General features: G+C 46.8%; 1 protein-coding gene across 1 annotated transcript in view; it reads right to left on the bottom strand.

The window, feature by feature from the left end:
• Window positions 1-18,177, bottom strand: part of LOC112267459 (roundabout homolog 1-like) — a 103,907-nt gene that overhangs the window by 73,326 nt on the left and 12,404 nt on the right. The window contains exons 5-6 of the mRNA XM_042297600.1: window positions 10,097-10,268; window positions 7,492-7,697 (exon numbers count right to left, since the gene is read on the bottom strand). Of these exons, the coding sequence (XP_042153534.1) occupies window positions 7,492-7,697; window positions 10,097-10,268 (378 nt within the window). The remainder of the gene's footprint in view (window positions 1-7,491; window positions 7,698-10,096; window positions 10,269-18,177) is intronic.

The following is an 18,177-nucleotide window of genomic DNA, read 5'->3' as shown; positions in this document are numbered from 1 at the left end:
CCTCTCCTCTCCCCCTCCGTATCCCCCTCCCCTCATCTCCCCGTCCCCCCAGGGACAGGACTGCTTTACAGAACAGATGCGGTGACACTCTCTAGTGGTGTGTGAGAGAGGGAGTGTGGGTCTCAGTGTGTGAGAGAGGGAGTGTGGGTCTCAGTGTGTGAGAGAGGGAGTGTGGGTCTCAGTGTGTGAGAGAGGGAGTGTGTGTCTCAGTGTGTGAGAGAGGGAGTGTGTGTCTCAGTGTGTGAGAGAGGGAGTGTGGGTCTCAGTGTGTGAGAGAGGGAGTGTGTGTCTCAGTGTGTGAGAGAGGGAGTGTGGGTCTCAGTGTGTGAGAGAGGGAGTGTGTGTCTCAGTGTGTGAGAGAGGGAGTGTGGGTCTCAGTGTGTGAGAGAGGGAGTGTGGGTCTCAATGTGTGAGAGAGGGAGTGTGTGTCTCAGTGTGTGAGAGAGGGAATGTGGGTCTCAGTGTGTGAGAGAGGGAGTGTGGGTCTCAGTGTGTGAGAGAGGGAGTGTGTGTCTCAGTGTGTGAGAGAGGGAGTGTGTGTCTCAGTGTGTGAGAGAGGGAGTGTGTGTCTCAGTGTGTGAGAGAGGGAATGTGGGTCTCAGTGTGTGAGAGAGGGAGTGTGGGTCTCAGTGTGTGAGAGAGGGAGTGTGGGTCTCAGTGTGTGAGAGAGGGAGTGTGGGTCTCAGTGTGTGAGAGAGGGAGTGTGGGTCTCAGTGTGTGAGAGAGGGAGTGTGGGTCTCAGTGTGTGAGAGAGGGAGTGTGTGTCTCAGTGTGTGAGAGAGGGAGTGTGGTCTCAGTGTGTGAGAGAGGGAGTGTGGGTCTCAGTGTGTGAGAGAGGGAGTGTGGGTCTCAGTGTGTGAGAGAGGGAGTGTGGGTCTCAGTGTGTGAGAGAGGGAGTGTGGGTCTCAGTGTGTGAGAGAGGGAGTGTGGTCTCAGTGTGTGAGAGAGGGAGTGTGGGTCTCAGTGTGTGAGAGAGGGAGTGTGGGTCTCAATGTGTGAGAGGGAGTGTGTGTCTCAGTGTGTGAGAGAGGGAATGTGGGTCTCAGTGTGTGAGAGAGGGAGTGTGGGTCTCAGTGTGTGAGAGAGGGAGTGTGTGTCTCAGTGTGTGAGAGAGGGAGTGTGTGTCTCAGTGTGTGAGAGAGGGAGTGTGTGTCTCAGTGTGTGAGAGAGGGAATGTGTGTCTCAGTGTGTGAGAGAGGGAGTGTGGGTCTCAGTGTGTGAGAGAGGGAGTGTGGGTCTCAGTGTGTGAGAGAGGGAGTGTGGGTCTCAGTGTGTGAGAGAGGGAGTGTGGGTCTCAGTGTGTGAGAGAGGGAGTGTGTGTCTCAGTGTGTGAGAGAGGGAGTGTGTGTCTCAGTGTGTGAGAGAGGGAGTGTGTGTCTCAATGTGTGAGAGAGGGAGTGTGTGTCTCAGTGTGTGAGAGAGGGAGTGTGTGTCTCAGTGTGTGAGAGAGGGAGTGTGTGTCTCAGTGTGTGAGAGAGGGAGTGTGTGTCTCAATGTGTGAGAGAGGGAGTGTGGGTCTCAGTGTGTGAGAGAGGGAGTGTGTGTCTCAGTGTGTGAGAGAGGGAGTGTGTGTCTCAATGTGTGAGAGAGGGAGTGTGTGTCTCAGTGTGTGAGAGAGGGAGTGTGTGTCTCAGTGTGTGAGAGAGGGAGTGTGAGAGAGGGAGTGTGTCTCAATGTGTGAGAGAGGGAGTGTGTGTCTCAATGTGTGAGAGAGGGAGTGTGGGTCTCAGTGTGTGAGAGAGGGAGTGTGTGTCTCAGTGTGTGAGAGAGGGAGTGTGTGTCTCAATGTGTGAGAGAGGGAGTGTGGGTCTCAGTGTGTGAGAGAGGGAGTGTGGGTCTCAGTGTGTGAGAGAGGGAGTGTGTGTCTCAGTGTGTGAGAGAGCGAGTGTGTGTCTCAATGTGTGAGAGAGGGAGTGTGTGTCTCAGTGTGTGAGAGAGGGAGTGTGTGTCTCAATGTGTGAGAGAGGGAGTGTGTGTCTCAATGTGTGAGAGAGGGAGTGTGTGTCTCAATGTGTGAGAGAGGGAGTGTGGGTCTCAGTGTGTGAGAGAGGGAGTGTGTGTCTCAGTGTGTGAGAGAGGGAGTGTGTGTCTCAGTGTGTGAGAGAGGGAGTGTGGGTCTCAGTGTGTGAGAGAGGGAGTGTGGGTCTCAGTGTGTGAGAGAGGGAGTGTGGGTCTCAGTGTGTGAGAGAGGGAGTGTGTGTCTCAGTGTGTGAGAGAGGGAGTGTGTGTCTCAGTGTGTGAGAGAGGGAGTGTGGGTCTCAGTGTGTGAGAGAGGGAGTGTGGGTCTCAGTGTGTGAGAGAGGGAGTGTGGGTCTCAGTGTGAGAGAGGGAGGTGGGTCTCAGTGTGTGTCTCAGTGTGTGAGAGAGGGAGTGTGTGTCTCAGTGTGTGAGAGAGAGGGAGTGTGTGTCTCAGTGTGTGAGAGAGGGAGTGTGTGTCTCAGTGTGTGAGAGAGGGAGTGTGTGTCTCAGTGTGTGAGAGAGGGAGTGTGTGTCTCAGTGTGTGAGAGAGGGAGTGTGTGTCTCAGTGTGTGAGAGAGGGAGTGTGGGTCTCAGTGTGTGAGAGAGGGAGTGTGTGTCTCAGTGTGTGAGAGAGGGAGTGTGGGTCTCAGTGTGTGAGAGAGGGAGTGTGTGTCTCAGTGTGTGAGAGAGGGAGTGTGGGTCTCAGTGTGTGAGAGAGGGAGTGTGTGTCTCAGTGTGTGAGAGAGGGAGTGTGGGTCTCAGTGTGTGAGAGAGGGAGTGTGGGTCTCAGTGTGTGAGAGAGGGAGTGTGTGTCTCAGTGTGTGAGAGAGGGAGTGTGTGTCTCAGTGTGTGAGAGAGGGAGTGTGGGTCTCAGTGTGTGAGAGAGGGAGTGTGGGTCTCAGTGTGTGAGAGAGGGAGTGTGTGTCTCAGTGTGTGAGAGGGAGTGTGGTCTCAGTGTGTGAGAGAGGGAGTGTGGGTCTCAGTGTGTGAGAGAGGGAGTGTGGTCTCAGTGTGTGAGAGAGGGAGTGTGTGTCTCAGTGTGTGAGAGAGGGAGTGTGTGTCTCTCAGTGTGTGAGAGAGGGAGTGTGGGTCTCAGTGTGTGAGAGGGAGGGGTCTCAGTGTGTGTCTCAGTGTGTGAGAGAGGGAGTGTGGGTCTCAGTGTGTGAGAGAGGGAGTGTGTGTCTCAGTGTGTGAGAGAGGGAGTGTGTGTCTCAGTGTGTGAGAGAGGGAGTGTGGGTCTCAGTGTGTGAGAGAGGGAGTGTGGGTCTCAGTGTGTGAGAGAGGGAGTGTGGGTCTCAGTGTGTGAGAGAGGGAGTGTGTGTCTCAGTGTGTGAGAGAGGGAGTGTGTGTCTCAGTGTGTGAGAGAGGGAGTGTGTGTCTCAGTGTGTGAGAGAAGGAGTGTGGGTCTCAGTGTGTGAGAGAGGGAGTGTGGGTCTCAGTGTGTGAGAGAGGGAGTGTGGGTCTCAGTGTGTGAGAGAGGGAGTGTGTGTCTCAGTGTGTGAGAGAGGGAGTGTGTGTCTCAGTGTGTGAGAGAGGGAGTGTGTGTCTCAGTGTGTGAGAGAGGGAGTGTGTGTCTCAGTGTGTGAGAGAGGGAGTGTGTGTCTCAGTGTGTGAGAGAGGGAGTGTGTGTCTCAGTGTGTGAGAGAGGGAGTGTGTGTCTCAGTGTGTGAGAGAGGGAGTGTGTGTCTCAATGTGTGAGAGAGGGAGTGTGTGTCTCAGTGTGTGAGAGAGGGAGTGTGTGTCTCAGTGTGTGAGAGAGGGAGTGTGTGTCTCAGTGTGTGAGAGAGGGAGTGTGTGTCTCAGTGTGTGAGAGAGGGAGTGTGTGTCTCAATGTGTGAGAGAGGGAGTGTGGGTCTCAGTGTGTGAGAGAGGGAGTGTGGGTCTCAGTGTGTGAGAGAGGGAGTGTGGGTCTCAGTGTGTGAGAGAGGGAGTGTGTGTCTCAGTGTGTGAGAGAGGGAGTGTGTGTCTCAGTGTGTGAGAGAGGGAGTGTGTGTCTCAGTGTGTGAGAGAGGGAGTGTGTGTCTCAGTGTGTGAGAGAGGGAGTGTGGGTCTCAGTGTGTGAGAGAGGGAGTGTGTGTCTCAGTGTGTGAGAGAGGGAGTGTGTGTCTCAATGTGTGAGAGAGGGAGTGTGTGTCTCAGTGTGTGAGAGAGGGAGTGTGTGTCTCAGTGTGTGAGAGAGGGAGTGTGTGTCTCAGTGTGTGAGAGGGAGTGTGTGTCTCAGTGTGTGAGAGAGGGAGTGTGGTCTCAGTGTGTGAGAGAGGGAGTGTGTGTGTCAGTGTGTGAGAGAGGGAGTGTGTGTCTCAGTGTGTGAGAGAGGGAGTGTGTGTCTCAGTGTGTGAGAGAGGGAGTGTGTGTCTCAGTGTGTGAGAGAGGGAGTGTGTGTCTCAGTGTGTGAGAGAGGGAGTGTGTGTCTCAATGTGTGTGAGAGGGAGTGTGTGTCTCAGTGTGTGAGAGAGGGAGTGTGTGTCTCAGTGTGTGAGAGAGGGAGTGTGGGTCTCAGTGTGTGAGAGAGGGGAGTGTGTGTCTCAGTGTGTGAGAGAGGGAGTGTGGGTCTCAGTGTGTGAGAGAGGGAGTGTGTGTCTCAGTGTGTGAGAGAGGGTGTGTGTGTGTCTCAGTGTGTGAGAGAGGGAGTGTGTGTCTCAGTGTGTGAGAGAGGGAGTGTGTGTCTCAGTGTGTGAGAGAGGGAGTGTGTGTCTCAGTGTGTGAGAGAGGGAGTGTGTGTCTCAGTGTGTGAGAGAGGGGGAGTGTGTGTCTCAGTGTGTGAGAGAGGGAGTGTGTGTCTCAGTGTGTGAGAGAGGGAGTGTGTGTCTCAGTGTGTGAGAGAGGGAGTGTGTGTCTCAGTGTGTGAGAGAGGGAGTGTGTGTCTCAGTGTGTGAGAGAGGGAGTGTGTGTCTCAGTGTGTGAGAGAGGGAGTGTGTGTCTCAGTGTGTGAGAGAGGGAGTGTGTGTCTCAGTGTGTGAGAGAGGGAGTGTGTGAGAGAGGGAGTGTGTGTCTCAGTGTGTGAGAGAGGGAGTGTGTGTCTCAGTGTGTGAGAGAGGGAGTGTGTGTCTCAGTGTGTGAGAGAGGGAGTGTGTGTCTCAGTGTGTGAGAGAGGGAGTGTGGGTCTCAGTGTGTGAGAGAGGGAGTGTGTGTCTCAGTGTGTGAGAGAGGGAGTGTGTGTCTCAGTGTGAGAGAGGGAGTGTGGGTCTCAGTGTGTGAGAGAGGGAGTGTGGGTCTCAGTGTGTGAGAGAGGGAGTGTGGGTCTCAGTGTGTGAGAGAGGGAGTGTGGGTCTCAGTGTGTGAGAGAGGGAGTGTGGGTCTCAGTGTGTGAGAGAGGGAGTGTGGGTCTCAGTGTGTGAGTGTGTGAGAGGGAGTGTGTGTCTCAGTGTGTGAGAGAGGGAGTGTGGGTCTCAGTGTGTGAGAGAGGGAGTGTGGGTCTCAGTGTGTGAGAGAGGGAGTGTGGGTCTCAGTGTGTGAGAGAGGGAGTGTGGGTCTCAGTGTGTGAGAGAGGGAGTGTGTGTCTCAGTGTGTGAGAGAGGGAGTGTGTGTCTCAGTGTGTGAGAGAGGGAGTGTGGGTGTCCTGTAAAATGCCTCCAGGTAGGGTCCATCTTAAGTTCAACCTGACAGGTAAGACAGACCAAACTCCTTAAAAATACATTAAATCCTCATCACAAAACTAATAGCTATACTAATAGCTATACTAATAGCTAAACTAATAGCTATACTAATAGCTAAACTAATAGCTATACTAATAGCTATACTAATAGCTATACTAATAGCTAAACTAATAGCTATACTAATAGCTATACTAATAGCTATACTAATAGCTATACTAATAGCTAAACTAATAGCTAAACTAATAGCTAAACTAATAGCTATACTAATATCTTTCCTACTAGCTATACTAATAGCTAAGCTAATAGCTATACTAATAGCTAAGCTAATAACTATACTAATAGCTAAGCTAATAGCTAAACTAATAGCTAAAGTAATAGCTATACTAATAGGTATACTAATTGCTATACTAATGTTAAATCAATGAGAAGAAAAAACCTCACACGTCAAAGACACTGTAAAACATAAATGACATGGTCATGTAAATTGCTTTAGGTAAGGTTTGGGTCGAAAACACATCACACTGTTGTCCATTCACCACAGCCCTGTCACCACACAAAGCACGCCTGCAGTCATCACAACACACACACAGACATCGCAACAGTCTGACGAGAACTCGGACCCCTTGACGCCTCCATCTGGAGAACGCGTCGGCACCCCCCTCGTCTCTCCCTGAGAGTGTGTTCTGCTACACTCAACTCCCTGTCACACTCAGAGGGTTGAGTGACAGGACAAGAGTGTATGTGACCTAGAAGACTCCACTTCAAAATCCCTGACAGCTGATTGACAGCTCACTGAGGAGAGGAGAGGGCTGGCTGGGCGCTAGGAGGGAACTGATCACATGCTTTATTTACTGATCGAGCAGCGGGAGTTATCCTGCCAGCCAGCCAGCCGTATAGACGGGTATACAGGACAGCTGTGAAGTTGATTTGGGGGAATGCGTTATTAATGTCTCGGCTAATGGAAGAGCTTTAATTGGAAATGTAAACATGTGACGGAGGTCAATTTGGAAGTCTTCGAATAGTCAAACTGTCCTCCAAATAGAAAGAGAATTCCATGAAATGATGTTTTTATTTCCATATATTAGGATAATGGGGGATATGATTTGACAGCCAACTGCCTCAGTAAGATATTCCATGTGAGCTGGTACACTACAGTAGACCTACATGTTGCCCTGTAGATCAGACAGTCCTGTAGTATAAAGGCTTCATACACAGTCAGCCTGCAGTTTGATGTATTTTCTCAAAACTAGTACTCTGAACCAAACAATAAATTAATACATTGTTTTATGTTTATGCTTTGAAAAGTTTGGAGAGAAAAGCTCCCATGTGTTTATACAGTGAAAATTAGAGTTTATTTGTGTGTGTGTGTGTGTGTGTGTGTGTATATGTTTGAGTGTATTTAAATGTGTGTGTGTGTGTGTGTGTGTGTGTGTGTATATCTTTGAGTGTGGGTGTATATGTTTGAGTGTGTTTAAATGTGTGTGTGTGTGTGTGTGTGTATGTGTGTATATGTTTGAGTGTGTTTAAATGTGTGTGTGTGTGTGTGTGTGTGTGTGTATATCTTTGAGTGTGGGTGTATATGTTTGAGTGTGTTTAAATGTGTGTGTGTGTCAGTGTGTGTGTATGTGTGTGTATATGTTTGAGTGTGTTTATATGTGTGTGTGTGTCAGTGTGTGTGTATATGTTTGAGTGTGTTTAAATGTGTGTGTGTGTCAGTGTGTGTGTGTGTATATGTTTGAGTGTGTTTAAATGTGGGTGTGTGTGTGTATATGTTTGAGTGCCTTTAAATATGTGTGTATGTGTCAGTGTGTGTGTATGTGTATGTTTGAGTGTCTTTAAATGCATGTGTGTGTGTCAGTGTGTGTGTGTCTGTGTATGTTTGAGTGTCTTTAAATGTGTGTGTGTGTGTGTGCCAGTGTGTGTGTGTGTGTGTTACCTTGGCGTAGCGGATCTGCAGTGCGCCCGTGTCCAGCTGTTTGACCCGGGAGTCATGAGTGGACACCAACACACCGTCCTTCCTCCACAGGAGGGTGGGGGTGGGGTTACCCGTTGCTAGGCAACTCAGGACCACTGTCCCGTCCACAGACACTGTCTGATTGGTTGGACCCTGGCGGACAACTGGAGGTGGGCGATCCGACACAACTAGAGAGAGAAAAAGAGAGAGCAAGAGAGAGCGAGAGAGAGAGCAAGAGTGAGAGAGAGAGAGAGAGAGAGAGAGAGAGAGAGGGAGAGAGGGAGAGGGAGAGGGAGAGGAGAGGGAGAGGGAGAGGGAGAGGGAGGAGGGAGAGGGAGAGGGAGGGGAGAGGGAGAGAGAGAGAGAGAGACATGGAGACAGGGGGAGTTAGAGACTGTGTGAATAAGAGGGAGAGAATATAATTGAGATATTTGGGATGAGTTGGACTGCAGAGTGAAGGAAAAGCAGCCAACAAGTGCTCAGCATATGTGAGAACTCCTTCAAGACTGTTGGAAAAGCATTCCAGGTGAAGCTGGTTGAGAGAATGCCAAGAGTGTGCAAAGCTGTCATCAAGGCAAAGGGTGGCTACTTTGAAGAATCTCAAATATAAAATATATTTTGATTTGTTTAACACTTGGTTATTACATGATTACGTGTCATCTCATAGTGTTGATGTCTTCACTATTATTCTTCAATGTAGAACATAATAAAAATAAAGAAAAACTGTTGAATGAGTAGTGTGTCCAAACTTTTGACTGGTTCTGTATGAGGTTGAATATAGAAAGAGCGAAAGCACATAAAAATGAATAATATTGAGTGAAATTGAAGAAAAGAGAAGAAAAAGAGGTGTGCAGAGTAACACACAAAAGGCAGAGAAGAGCGAGAAAGTCACAAACACAAGGCAGCTATGTGGTATTTGAAGAGAGTGAAGGTAGCGAAGGTAGATGGAGAGAGAGAGACAGAGACAATGAAATCCAATTTCCACAACTGGAAGTGATTTTCTAATCATTCAGCAGCAGGAGTTGACCTTAGCCAAACAAATGTGGTGTAATTAAAATAAAACAGGCTACGAAACAAGTCCTCTTCCTGCAGCTCCAGACTCCTGGCTGCCAGTGGAGACATGGACACCTACAGCCCCCCCAGAACATGGGAAAAAAACGTTTAAATACCTAGCAGACAAAGTTCTTACCATGGAGAATTTTCCCTCCCTCCTCCTCATCCTCCCCCTCATCCTTCTCTCTGGGCGTTCACCAGTCGACACACACCGATTTAATTAAATGTGCTTCATTAAATCTCCATTATGTAGATTACCACTGAAGCTGTTATCATTAATGATGTTAATACTGCTATTGATAATCAATTTTGCCAGCGCTGCTGATTTAGTCAGAAGCATGAGGTTGTTTAGTTCAACGACAGGCACTTAAAGGAATAGCAATCCATTATAAAATGGGATACACATACAGAGTGTAGGACACAAGCCTGTATATTTACACACACATGCAGTGTAGTATATTACATGGGAGACTGGCTCTTTGGTGCTGGTGCTGGTGCTGGTGTAATTACTAAAACATTGCCACTGTGACCTGTAATTACCAGATCTGCCCGGGGAGAAGAAGAGGCCTGCTCCTTTAATAACTCCTTCTACCATCTAACAGGCCCTGCCAAACCACAGAGAGATGGCGAGGGGGAGAGAGAGAGGGGGGAGAGGGGGAGAGAGAGAGAGAGAGAGGGGGGGGATGGAGTGCAAAGGAGAGAGAGGGGGGAGAGAGAGAGGGGGAGAGGGAGAGGGGGGATGAGAGCGAGAGCAGGCCCAGCCACAAAGGTCAAGGGAGGAGGTGCTAAATAAAGAGGCCTGTCTGGAGAGAGAAGATTGAACCTAGTTGAGAGGTGTCTGGTTAGAGAGAGTTGAATCTAGGTGAGAGGATTCTGGTTAGAGAGATTGAACCTAGGTGAGAGTTAAACAAAATTGTAGTCACCGGAGAGACTGAGTAAGTCTCTAAGTCACTCTGGGACTAGAGCCAAGGTCACTAGAGCCAAGGTCACTACACTACCAGGCTGGCTGCATTGACTGAGTGATTAGAGGTCTGAACCAGGTCTCACCACAAAGTCAGATCCCTCCACCAGCAGGCTAGTCTGTTAATGAGAGGAGACTCCCAGAGGAGGCACCAGCCAACGTGAATGTTACATTGCCAGGAGCCAACAGCCCAGAGCCAAGATGCAAGCCAGGCTCCTGGAGAAGACGAGGCACCACACAGTCTCCACCTCTGACAGGAGCACAGTCTGGCCAAAACTCTACAGACCTCAATACTTACATTAGACGCTTAAATATAGCACAAGTATATTATTATGTATTTATTCAAATCCCTACATGTCTATGTGCCATGGTGTGACAATACCACCAATATGTCTCCAAGATCTAATTCTGGGAGTCCCTGATTGGCGGAACCCCTCCTACTGAAGACTAGGCCATTAATTTTGTAACAATTATTTTCACAACTTGTCTCAAGAATACTCCATGATAATCAAAACCACATTTCTTTCACTGCAATTTTTTGTTCTCTGTGATTGGCTCTCTAGGGTCACTCACCGTCAGTGACCTCCAGCAGGGCCTTGGTGATGACAGAGCCAGCGATGTTGAGGGCCTGGCAGCTGTAGTAGCCCACGTCTGAGCGCTCTGCATCTGTGATAGTAAGGTCCCCCGTCTGGGAGACAGAGACGCGGCTAGAGGGCTGGGGGGGCTGGTAGGAGAAGAGCAGGTTCTAGAGGGTGGAGAGGAGTGAAGACAGGACAGATGAATACAGAGAAGAGAGCAGACATATATAGACATATATAGACATATATAGACATATATAGACATATATAGGGTTGGCGCCCCCCCTTGGGTTGTGCCGTGGAGATCTTTGTGGGCTATACTCGGCCTTGTCTCAGGATGGTAAGTTGGTGGTTGAAGTTATCCCTCTAGTGGTGTGGGGGCTGTACTTTGGCAAAGTGGGTGGGGTTATATCCTTCCTGTTTGGCCCTGTCCGGGGGTATCATCGGATGGGGTCACAGTGTCTCCTGACCCCTCCTGACTCAGCCTCCAGTATTTATGCTGCAGTAGTTTATGTGTCGGGGGGCGAGGGTCAGTCTGTTATATCTGGAGTACTTCTCCTGTCTTATCCAGTATCCTGTGTGAATTTAAGTATGCTCTCTCTAATTCTCTCTCTCTCTCTTTCTCTGAGGACCCGAGCCCTAGGACCATGCCTCGGGACTACCTGGCATGATGACTCCTTGCTGTCCCCAGTCCACCTGACCGTGCTGCTGCTCCAGTTTCAACTGTTCTGCATGCGGCTATGGAATCCTGACCTGTTCACTGGACGTGCTACCTGTCCCAGACCAGCTGTTTTCAACTCTCTAGAGACAGCAGGTGCGGTAGAGATACTCTTAATGATCGGCTATGAAAAGCCAACTGACATTTACTCCTGAGGTGCTGACTTGCTGCACCCTCGACAACTACTGTGATTATAATTATTTGACCATGCTGGTCATTTATGAACATTTAAACATCTTGGCTATGTTCTGTTATAATCTCCACCCAGCACAACCAGACGAGGACTGGCCACCCCTCATAGCCTGGTTCCTCTCTAGGTTTCTTCCTAGGTTTTGGCCTTTCTAGGGAGTTTTTCCTAGCAACCGTGCTTCTACACCTGCATTGCTTGCTGTATGGGGTTTTAGGCTGGGTTTCTGTACAGCACTTTGAGATATCAGCTGATGTACGAAGGACGATATACATTTGATTTGATTTGATTTGATTAGCCAGAGAAGAGAGAAGACAGGTAGACAGAGAAGACAGATATAGACAGAGAAGAGAGAAGACAGATATAGACAGAGAAGAGGGAAGACATATATAGACAGAGAAGAGAGAAGACATATAGACAGAGAAGAGAGAAGGCAGGTATAGACAGAGAAGAGAGAAGACAGGACAGATATTGACAGAGAAGAGAGAAGACAGGGCAGATAAAGAGAGAAGAGAGAAGACAGGGCAGATATAGACAGAGAAGAGAGAAGACAGGACAGATATCAAGAGAGAAGACAGGGCAGATATCGACAGAGAAGAGAGAAGACAGGACAGCGATCAAGAGAGAAGACAGGGCAGATATCGACAGAGAAGAGAGATGACAGGGCAGATATAGACAGAGAAGAGAAAGTAGAGAAGACAGGGCAGATATAGACAGAGATGAGAGAAGACAGGGCATATATAGACAGAGAAGAGAGAATAAATGGCAGATAAAGAGAGAAGACGGAAGACAGGACATATATAGACAGAAAAGAGAAAATAGAGAAGACAGGGCAGATATAGACAGAGAAGAAAGAAGACGGGGCAGATATAGACAGAGAAGAGAGAAGACAGGGCAGATATAGACTGAGAAGAAAGAAGACGGGGCAGATATAGACAGAGAAGAGAGAAGACAGGGCAGATATAGACAGAGAAGAGAGAAGACAGGACAGCTATCAAGAGAGAAGACAGGGCAGATATCGACAGAGAAGAGAGAAGACAGGGCATATATAGACAGAGAAGAGAGAAGACAGGGCAGATGTAGACTGAGAAGAAAGAAGACGGGGCAGATATAGACAGAGAAGAGAGAAGACAGGGCAGATATAGACTGAGAAGAAAGAAGACGGGGCAGATATAGACAGAGAAGAGAGAAGACAGGGCAGATATAGACAGAGAAGAGAGAAGACAGGGCAGATGTAGACAGAGAAGAGAGAAGACAGGACAGCTATCAAGAGAGAAGACAGGGCAGATATCGACAGAGAAGAGAGAAGACAGGGCATATATAGTCAGAGAAGAGAGAAGACAGGGCTTATATAGTCAGAGAAGAGAGAACACAGGGCATATATAGTCAGAGAAGAGAGAAGACAGGGCAGATATAGACAGAGAAGAGAGAAGACAGGGCAGATATAGACAAAGAGAGAAGAGATGGCAGATAAAGAGAGAAGACAGAAGACAGGGCAGATATAAAGTGAGAAGACAGGGCAGATATAGACAGAGAAGAGAGAAGACAGGGCAGATATAGAGAGAGAAGAGAGAAGACAGCATATATATAGTCAGAGAAGAGAGAAGACAGGGCATATATAGTCAGAGAAGAGAGAAGACAGGGCATATATAGTCAGAGAAGAGAGAAGACAGGGCATATATAGACAGAGAAGAGAGAAGACAGGGCAGATATAGACAGAGAAGAGAGAAGACAGGGCAGATATAAAGTGAGAAGACAGGGCAGATATAGACAGAGAAGAGAGAAGACAGGGCAGATATAGACAGAGAAGAGAGAAGAAATGGCAGATAAAGAGAGAAGACAGAAGACAGGACATATATAGACAGAAAAGAGAAAATAGAGAAGACAGGGCAGATATAGACAGAGAAGAGAGAAGATAGGGCAGATATAGACAGATAAGAGAGAAGACAGGGCATATATAGTCAGATAAGAGAGAAGACAGGGCATATATAGTCAGAGAAGAGAGAAGACAGGGCAGATATAGACAGAGAAGAGAGACAGGGCAGATATAAAGTGAGAAGACAGGGCAGATATAGACAGAGAAGTGAGAAGACAGGGCAGATAGACAGAGAAGAGACAAGACAGGGCATATATAGACAGAGAAGAGAGAAGACAGGGCAGATATAGACAGATCAGATATAGACAGAGAAGAGAGAAGACAGGGCAGATATAGACAGAGAAGAGAGAAGACAGGGCAGATATAAAGAGAGAAGACAGGGCAGATATAGACAGAGAAGAGAGAAGACAGAGCATATATAGACAGAGAAGACAGGGCAGATATAGACAGATCCGATAGAGACAGAGAAGAGAGAAGACAGGGCAGATATAAAGAGAGGAGACAGGGCAGATATAGACCGATCAGATAAAGACAGTAGGCTATGGAAGACCATTAGGGTAGTAGAATGGAATCGTCCAGGGCATATATAGACTTAGAAGAGAGAAGACAGGGCATATATAGACAGAGAAGAGAGAAGACAGCTCATATATAGACAGTGAAGAGATAAGACAGGGCATTTATAGACAGAGAATAGAGAAGACAGGGAAGATTTAAAGAGAGAAGACAGGGCAGATATAGACAGAGAAGAGAGGAGACAGGGCAGATATAGACAGAGAAGAGAAAATAGAGAAGACAGAGATATAGACAGAGAAGAGAGAAGACAGGGCAGATATAGACAGAGAAGAGAAGACAGAGCATATATAGACAGAGAAGAGAAAATAGAGAAGACAGGGCAGATATAGACAGAGAAGAGAGGAGACAGGGCAGATATAGACAGAGAAGAGAGAAGACAGAGCATATATAGACAGAGAAGACAGGGCAGATATAGACAGATCCGATATAGACAGAGAAGAGAGAAGACAGGGCAGATATAAAGAGAGGAGACAGAGCAGATATAGACCGATCAGATATAGACAGTAGGCTATGGAAGACCATTAGGGTAGTAGAATGGAATCGTCCAGGGCATATATAGACTTAGAAGAGAGAAGACAGGGCATATATAGACAGAGAAGAGAGAAGACAGCGCATATATAGACAGTGAAGAGATAAGACAGGGCATATATAGACAGAGAAGAGAGGAGACAGGGCAGATATAGACAGAGAAGAGAAAATAGAGAAGACAGGGCAGATATAGACAGAGAAGAGAGAAGACAGGGCATATATAGACAGAGAAGAGAGAAGAAATGGCAGATAAAGAGAGAAGACAGAAGACAGGACATATATAGACAGAAAAGAGAAAATAGAGAAGACGGCAGATATAGACAGAGAAGAGAGAAGACAGAGAAGAGAGGAGACAGGACAGATATAGACAGATCAGATATAGACAGAGAAGAGAGGAGACAGGGCAGATATAGACAGATCAGATAGACAGAGAAGAGAGGAGACAGGACAGATATAGACAGATCAGATATAGACAGAGAAGAGAGAAGACGGGGCAGATATAGACAGAGAAGAGAGAAGACAGAGAAGAGAGAAGACAGAGAAGAGAGAAGACAGGGCAGATATAGACAGAGAAGAGAGAAGACAGGGGCAGATATAGACAGAGAAGAGAGAAGACAGGGCAGATATAGACAGATCAGATATAGACAGAGAAGAGAGGAGACAGGGCAGATATAGACAGATCAGATATAGACAGAGAAGACAGGGCAGATACAGACAGATCAGATATAGACAGAGAAGAGAGAAGACAGAGAAGAGAGGAGACAGGACAGATATAGACAGATCAGATATAGACAGAGAAGAGAGGAGACAGGGCAGATATAGACAGATCAGATATAGACAGAGAAGAGAGAAGACAGGGCAGATATAGAGAGAGAAGAGAGAAGACAGCATATATATAGTCAGAGAAGAGAGAAGACAGGGCATATATAGTCAGAGAAGAGAGAAGACAGGGCATATATAGTCAGAGAAGAGAGAAGACAGGGCATATATAGACAGAGAAGAGAGAAGACAGGGCAGATATAGACAGAGAAGAGAAGACAGGGCAGATATAAAGTGAGAAGACAGGGCAGATATAGACAGAGAAGAGAGAAGACAGGGCAGATATAGAGAGAGAAGAGAGAAGAAATGGCAGATAAAGAGAAGACAGAAGACAGGACATATATAGACAGAAAAGAGAAAATAGAAGACAGGGCAGATATAGACAGAGAAGAGAGAAGATAGGGCAGATATAGACAGATAAGAGAGAGACAGGGCATATATAGTCAGATAAGAGAGAAGACAGGGCATATATAGTCAGAGAAGAGAGAAGACAGGGCAGATATAGACAGAGAAGAGAGAAGACAGGGCAGATATAAAGTGAGAAGACAGGGCAGATATAGACAGAGAAGTGAGAAGACAGGGCAGATAGACAGAGAGAGACAAGACAGGGCATATATAGACAGAGAAGAGAGAAGACAGGGCAGATATAGACAGATCAGATATAGACAGAGAAGAGAGAAGACAGGGCAGATATAGACAGAGAAGAGAGAAGACAGGGCAGATATAAAGAGAAAGACAGGGCAGATATAGACAGAGAAGAGAGAAGACAGAGCATATATAGACAGAGAAGACAGGGCAGATATAGACAGATCCGATAGAGACAGAGAAGAGAGAAGACAGGGCAGATATAAAGAGAGGAGACAGGGCAGATATAGACCGATCAGATAAAGACAGTAGGCTATGGAAGACCATTAGGGTAGTAGAATGGAATCGTCCAGGGCATATATAGACTTAGAAGAGAGAAGACAGGGCATATATAGACAGAGAAGAGAGAAGACAGCTCATATATAGACAGTGAAGAGATAAGACAGGGCATTTATAGACAGAGAATAGAGAAGACAGGGCAGATTTAAAGAGAGAAGACAGGGCAGATATAGACATATCAGATATAGACAGAGAAGAGAGAAGACAGGGCAGATATAGACAGAGCAGATATAGACAGAGAAGAGAGAAGACAGGGCAGATATAGACAGAGAAGAGAGAAGACAGAGCATATATAGACAGAGAAGAGAAAATAGAGAAGACAGGGCAGATATAGACAGAGAAGAGAGGAGACAGGGCAGATATAGACAGAGAAGAGAGAAGACAGAGCATATATAGACAGAGAAGACAGGGCAGATATAGACAGATCCGATATAGACAGAGAAGAGAGAAGACAGGGCAGATATAAAGAGAGGAGACAGAGCAGATATAGACCGATCAGATATAGACAGTAGGCTATGGAAGACCATTAGGGTAGTAGAATGGAATCGTCCAGGGCATATATAGACTTAGAAGAGAGAAGACAGGGCATATATAGACAGAGAAGAGAGAAGACAGCGCATATATAGACAGTGAAGAGATAAGACAGGGCATATATAGACAGAGAAGAGAGGAGACAGGGCAGATATAGACAGAGAAGAGAAAATAGAAGACAGGGCAGATATAGACAGAGAAGAGAGAAGACAGGGCATATATAGACAGAGAAGAGAGAAGAAATGGCAGATAATGAGAGAAGACAGAAGACAGGACATATATAGACAGAAAAGAGAAAATAGAGAGACAGCAGATATAGACAGAGAAGAGAGAAGACAGAGAAGAGAGGAGACAGGACAGATATAGACAGATCAGATATAGACAGAGAAGAGAGGAGACAGGGCAGATATAGACAGATCAGATATAGACAGAGAAGAGAGGAGACAGGACAGATATAGACAGATCAGATATAGACAGAGAAGAGAGAAGACAGGGCAGATATAGACAGATCAGATATAGACAGAGAAGAGAGAAGACAGGGCAGATATAGAGAGAGAAGAGAGAAGACAGCATATATATAGTCAGAGAAGAGAGAAGACAGGGCATATATAGTCAGAGAAGAGAGAAGACAGGGCATATATAGTCAGAGAAGAGAGAAGACAGGGCATATATAGACAGAGAAGAGAGAAGACAGGGCAGATATAGACAGAGAAGAGAGAAGACAGGGCAGATATAAAGTGAGAAGACAGGGCAGATATAGACAGAGAAGAGAGAAGACAGGGCAGATATAGAGAGAGAAGAGAGAAGAAATGGCAGATAAAGAGAGAAGACAGAAGACAGGACATATATAGACAGAAAAGAGAAAATAGAGAAGACAGGGCAGATATAGACAGAGAAGAGAGAAGATAGGGCAGATATAGACAGATAAGAGAGAAGACAGGGCATATATAGTCAGATAAGAGAGAAGACAGGGCATATATAGTCAGAGAAGAGAGAAGACAGGGCAGATATAGACAGAGAAGAGAGAAGACAGGGCAGATATAAAGTGAGAAGACAGGGCAGATATAGACAGAGAAGTGAGAAGACAGGGCAGATAGACAGAGAAGAGACAAGACAGGGCATATATAGACAGAGAAGAGAGAAGACAGGGCAGATATAGACAGATCAGATATAGACAGAGAAGAGAGAAGACAGGGCAGATATAGACAGAGAAGAGAGAAGACAGGGCAGATATAAAGAGAGAAGACAGGGCAGATATAGACAGAGAAGAGAGAAGACAGAGCATATATAGACAGAGAAGACAGGGCAGATATAGACAGATCCGATATAGACAGAGAAGAGAGAAGACAGGGCAGATATAAAGAGAGGAGACAGAGCAGATATAGACCGATCAGATATAGACAGTAGGCTATGGAAGACCATTAGGGTAGTAGAATGGAATCGTCCAGGGCATATATAGACTTAGAAGAGAGAAGACAGGGCATATATAGACAGAGAAGAGAGAAGACAGCGCATATATAGACAGTGAAGAGATAAGACAGGGCATATATAGACAGAGAAGAGAGGAGACAGGGCAGATATAGACAGAGAGAGAAAATAGAAAGACAGGGCAGATATAGACAGAGAAGAGAGAAGACAGGGCATATATAGACAGAGAAGAGAGAAGAAATGGCAGATAAAGAGAGAAGACAGAAGACAGGACATATATAGACAGAAAAGAGAAAATAGAGAAGACGGCAGATATAGACAGAGAAGAGAGAAGACAGAGAAGAGAGGAGACAGGACAGATATAGACAGATCAGATATAGACAGAGAAGAGAGGAGACAGGGCAGATATAGACAGATCAGATATAGACAGAGAAGAGAGGAGACAGGACAGATATAGACAGATCAGATATAGACAGAGAAGAGAGAAGACGG

This window comes from Oncorhynchus tshawytscha, linkage group LG14 (genome assembly GCF_018296145.1).
Source record: "Oncorhynchus tshawytscha isolate Ot180627B linkage group LG14, Otsh_v2.0, whole genome shotgun sequence".
In the NCBI taxonomy this organism is placed as follows: Eukaryota; Metazoa; Chordata; class Actinopteri; order Salmoniformes; family Salmonidae; genus Oncorhynchus; species Oncorhynchus tshawytscha.
The sequence above is the reverse complement of the archived record's forward strand: the minus strand, read 5'-3'. Positions and strand labels throughout refer to the sequence as shown.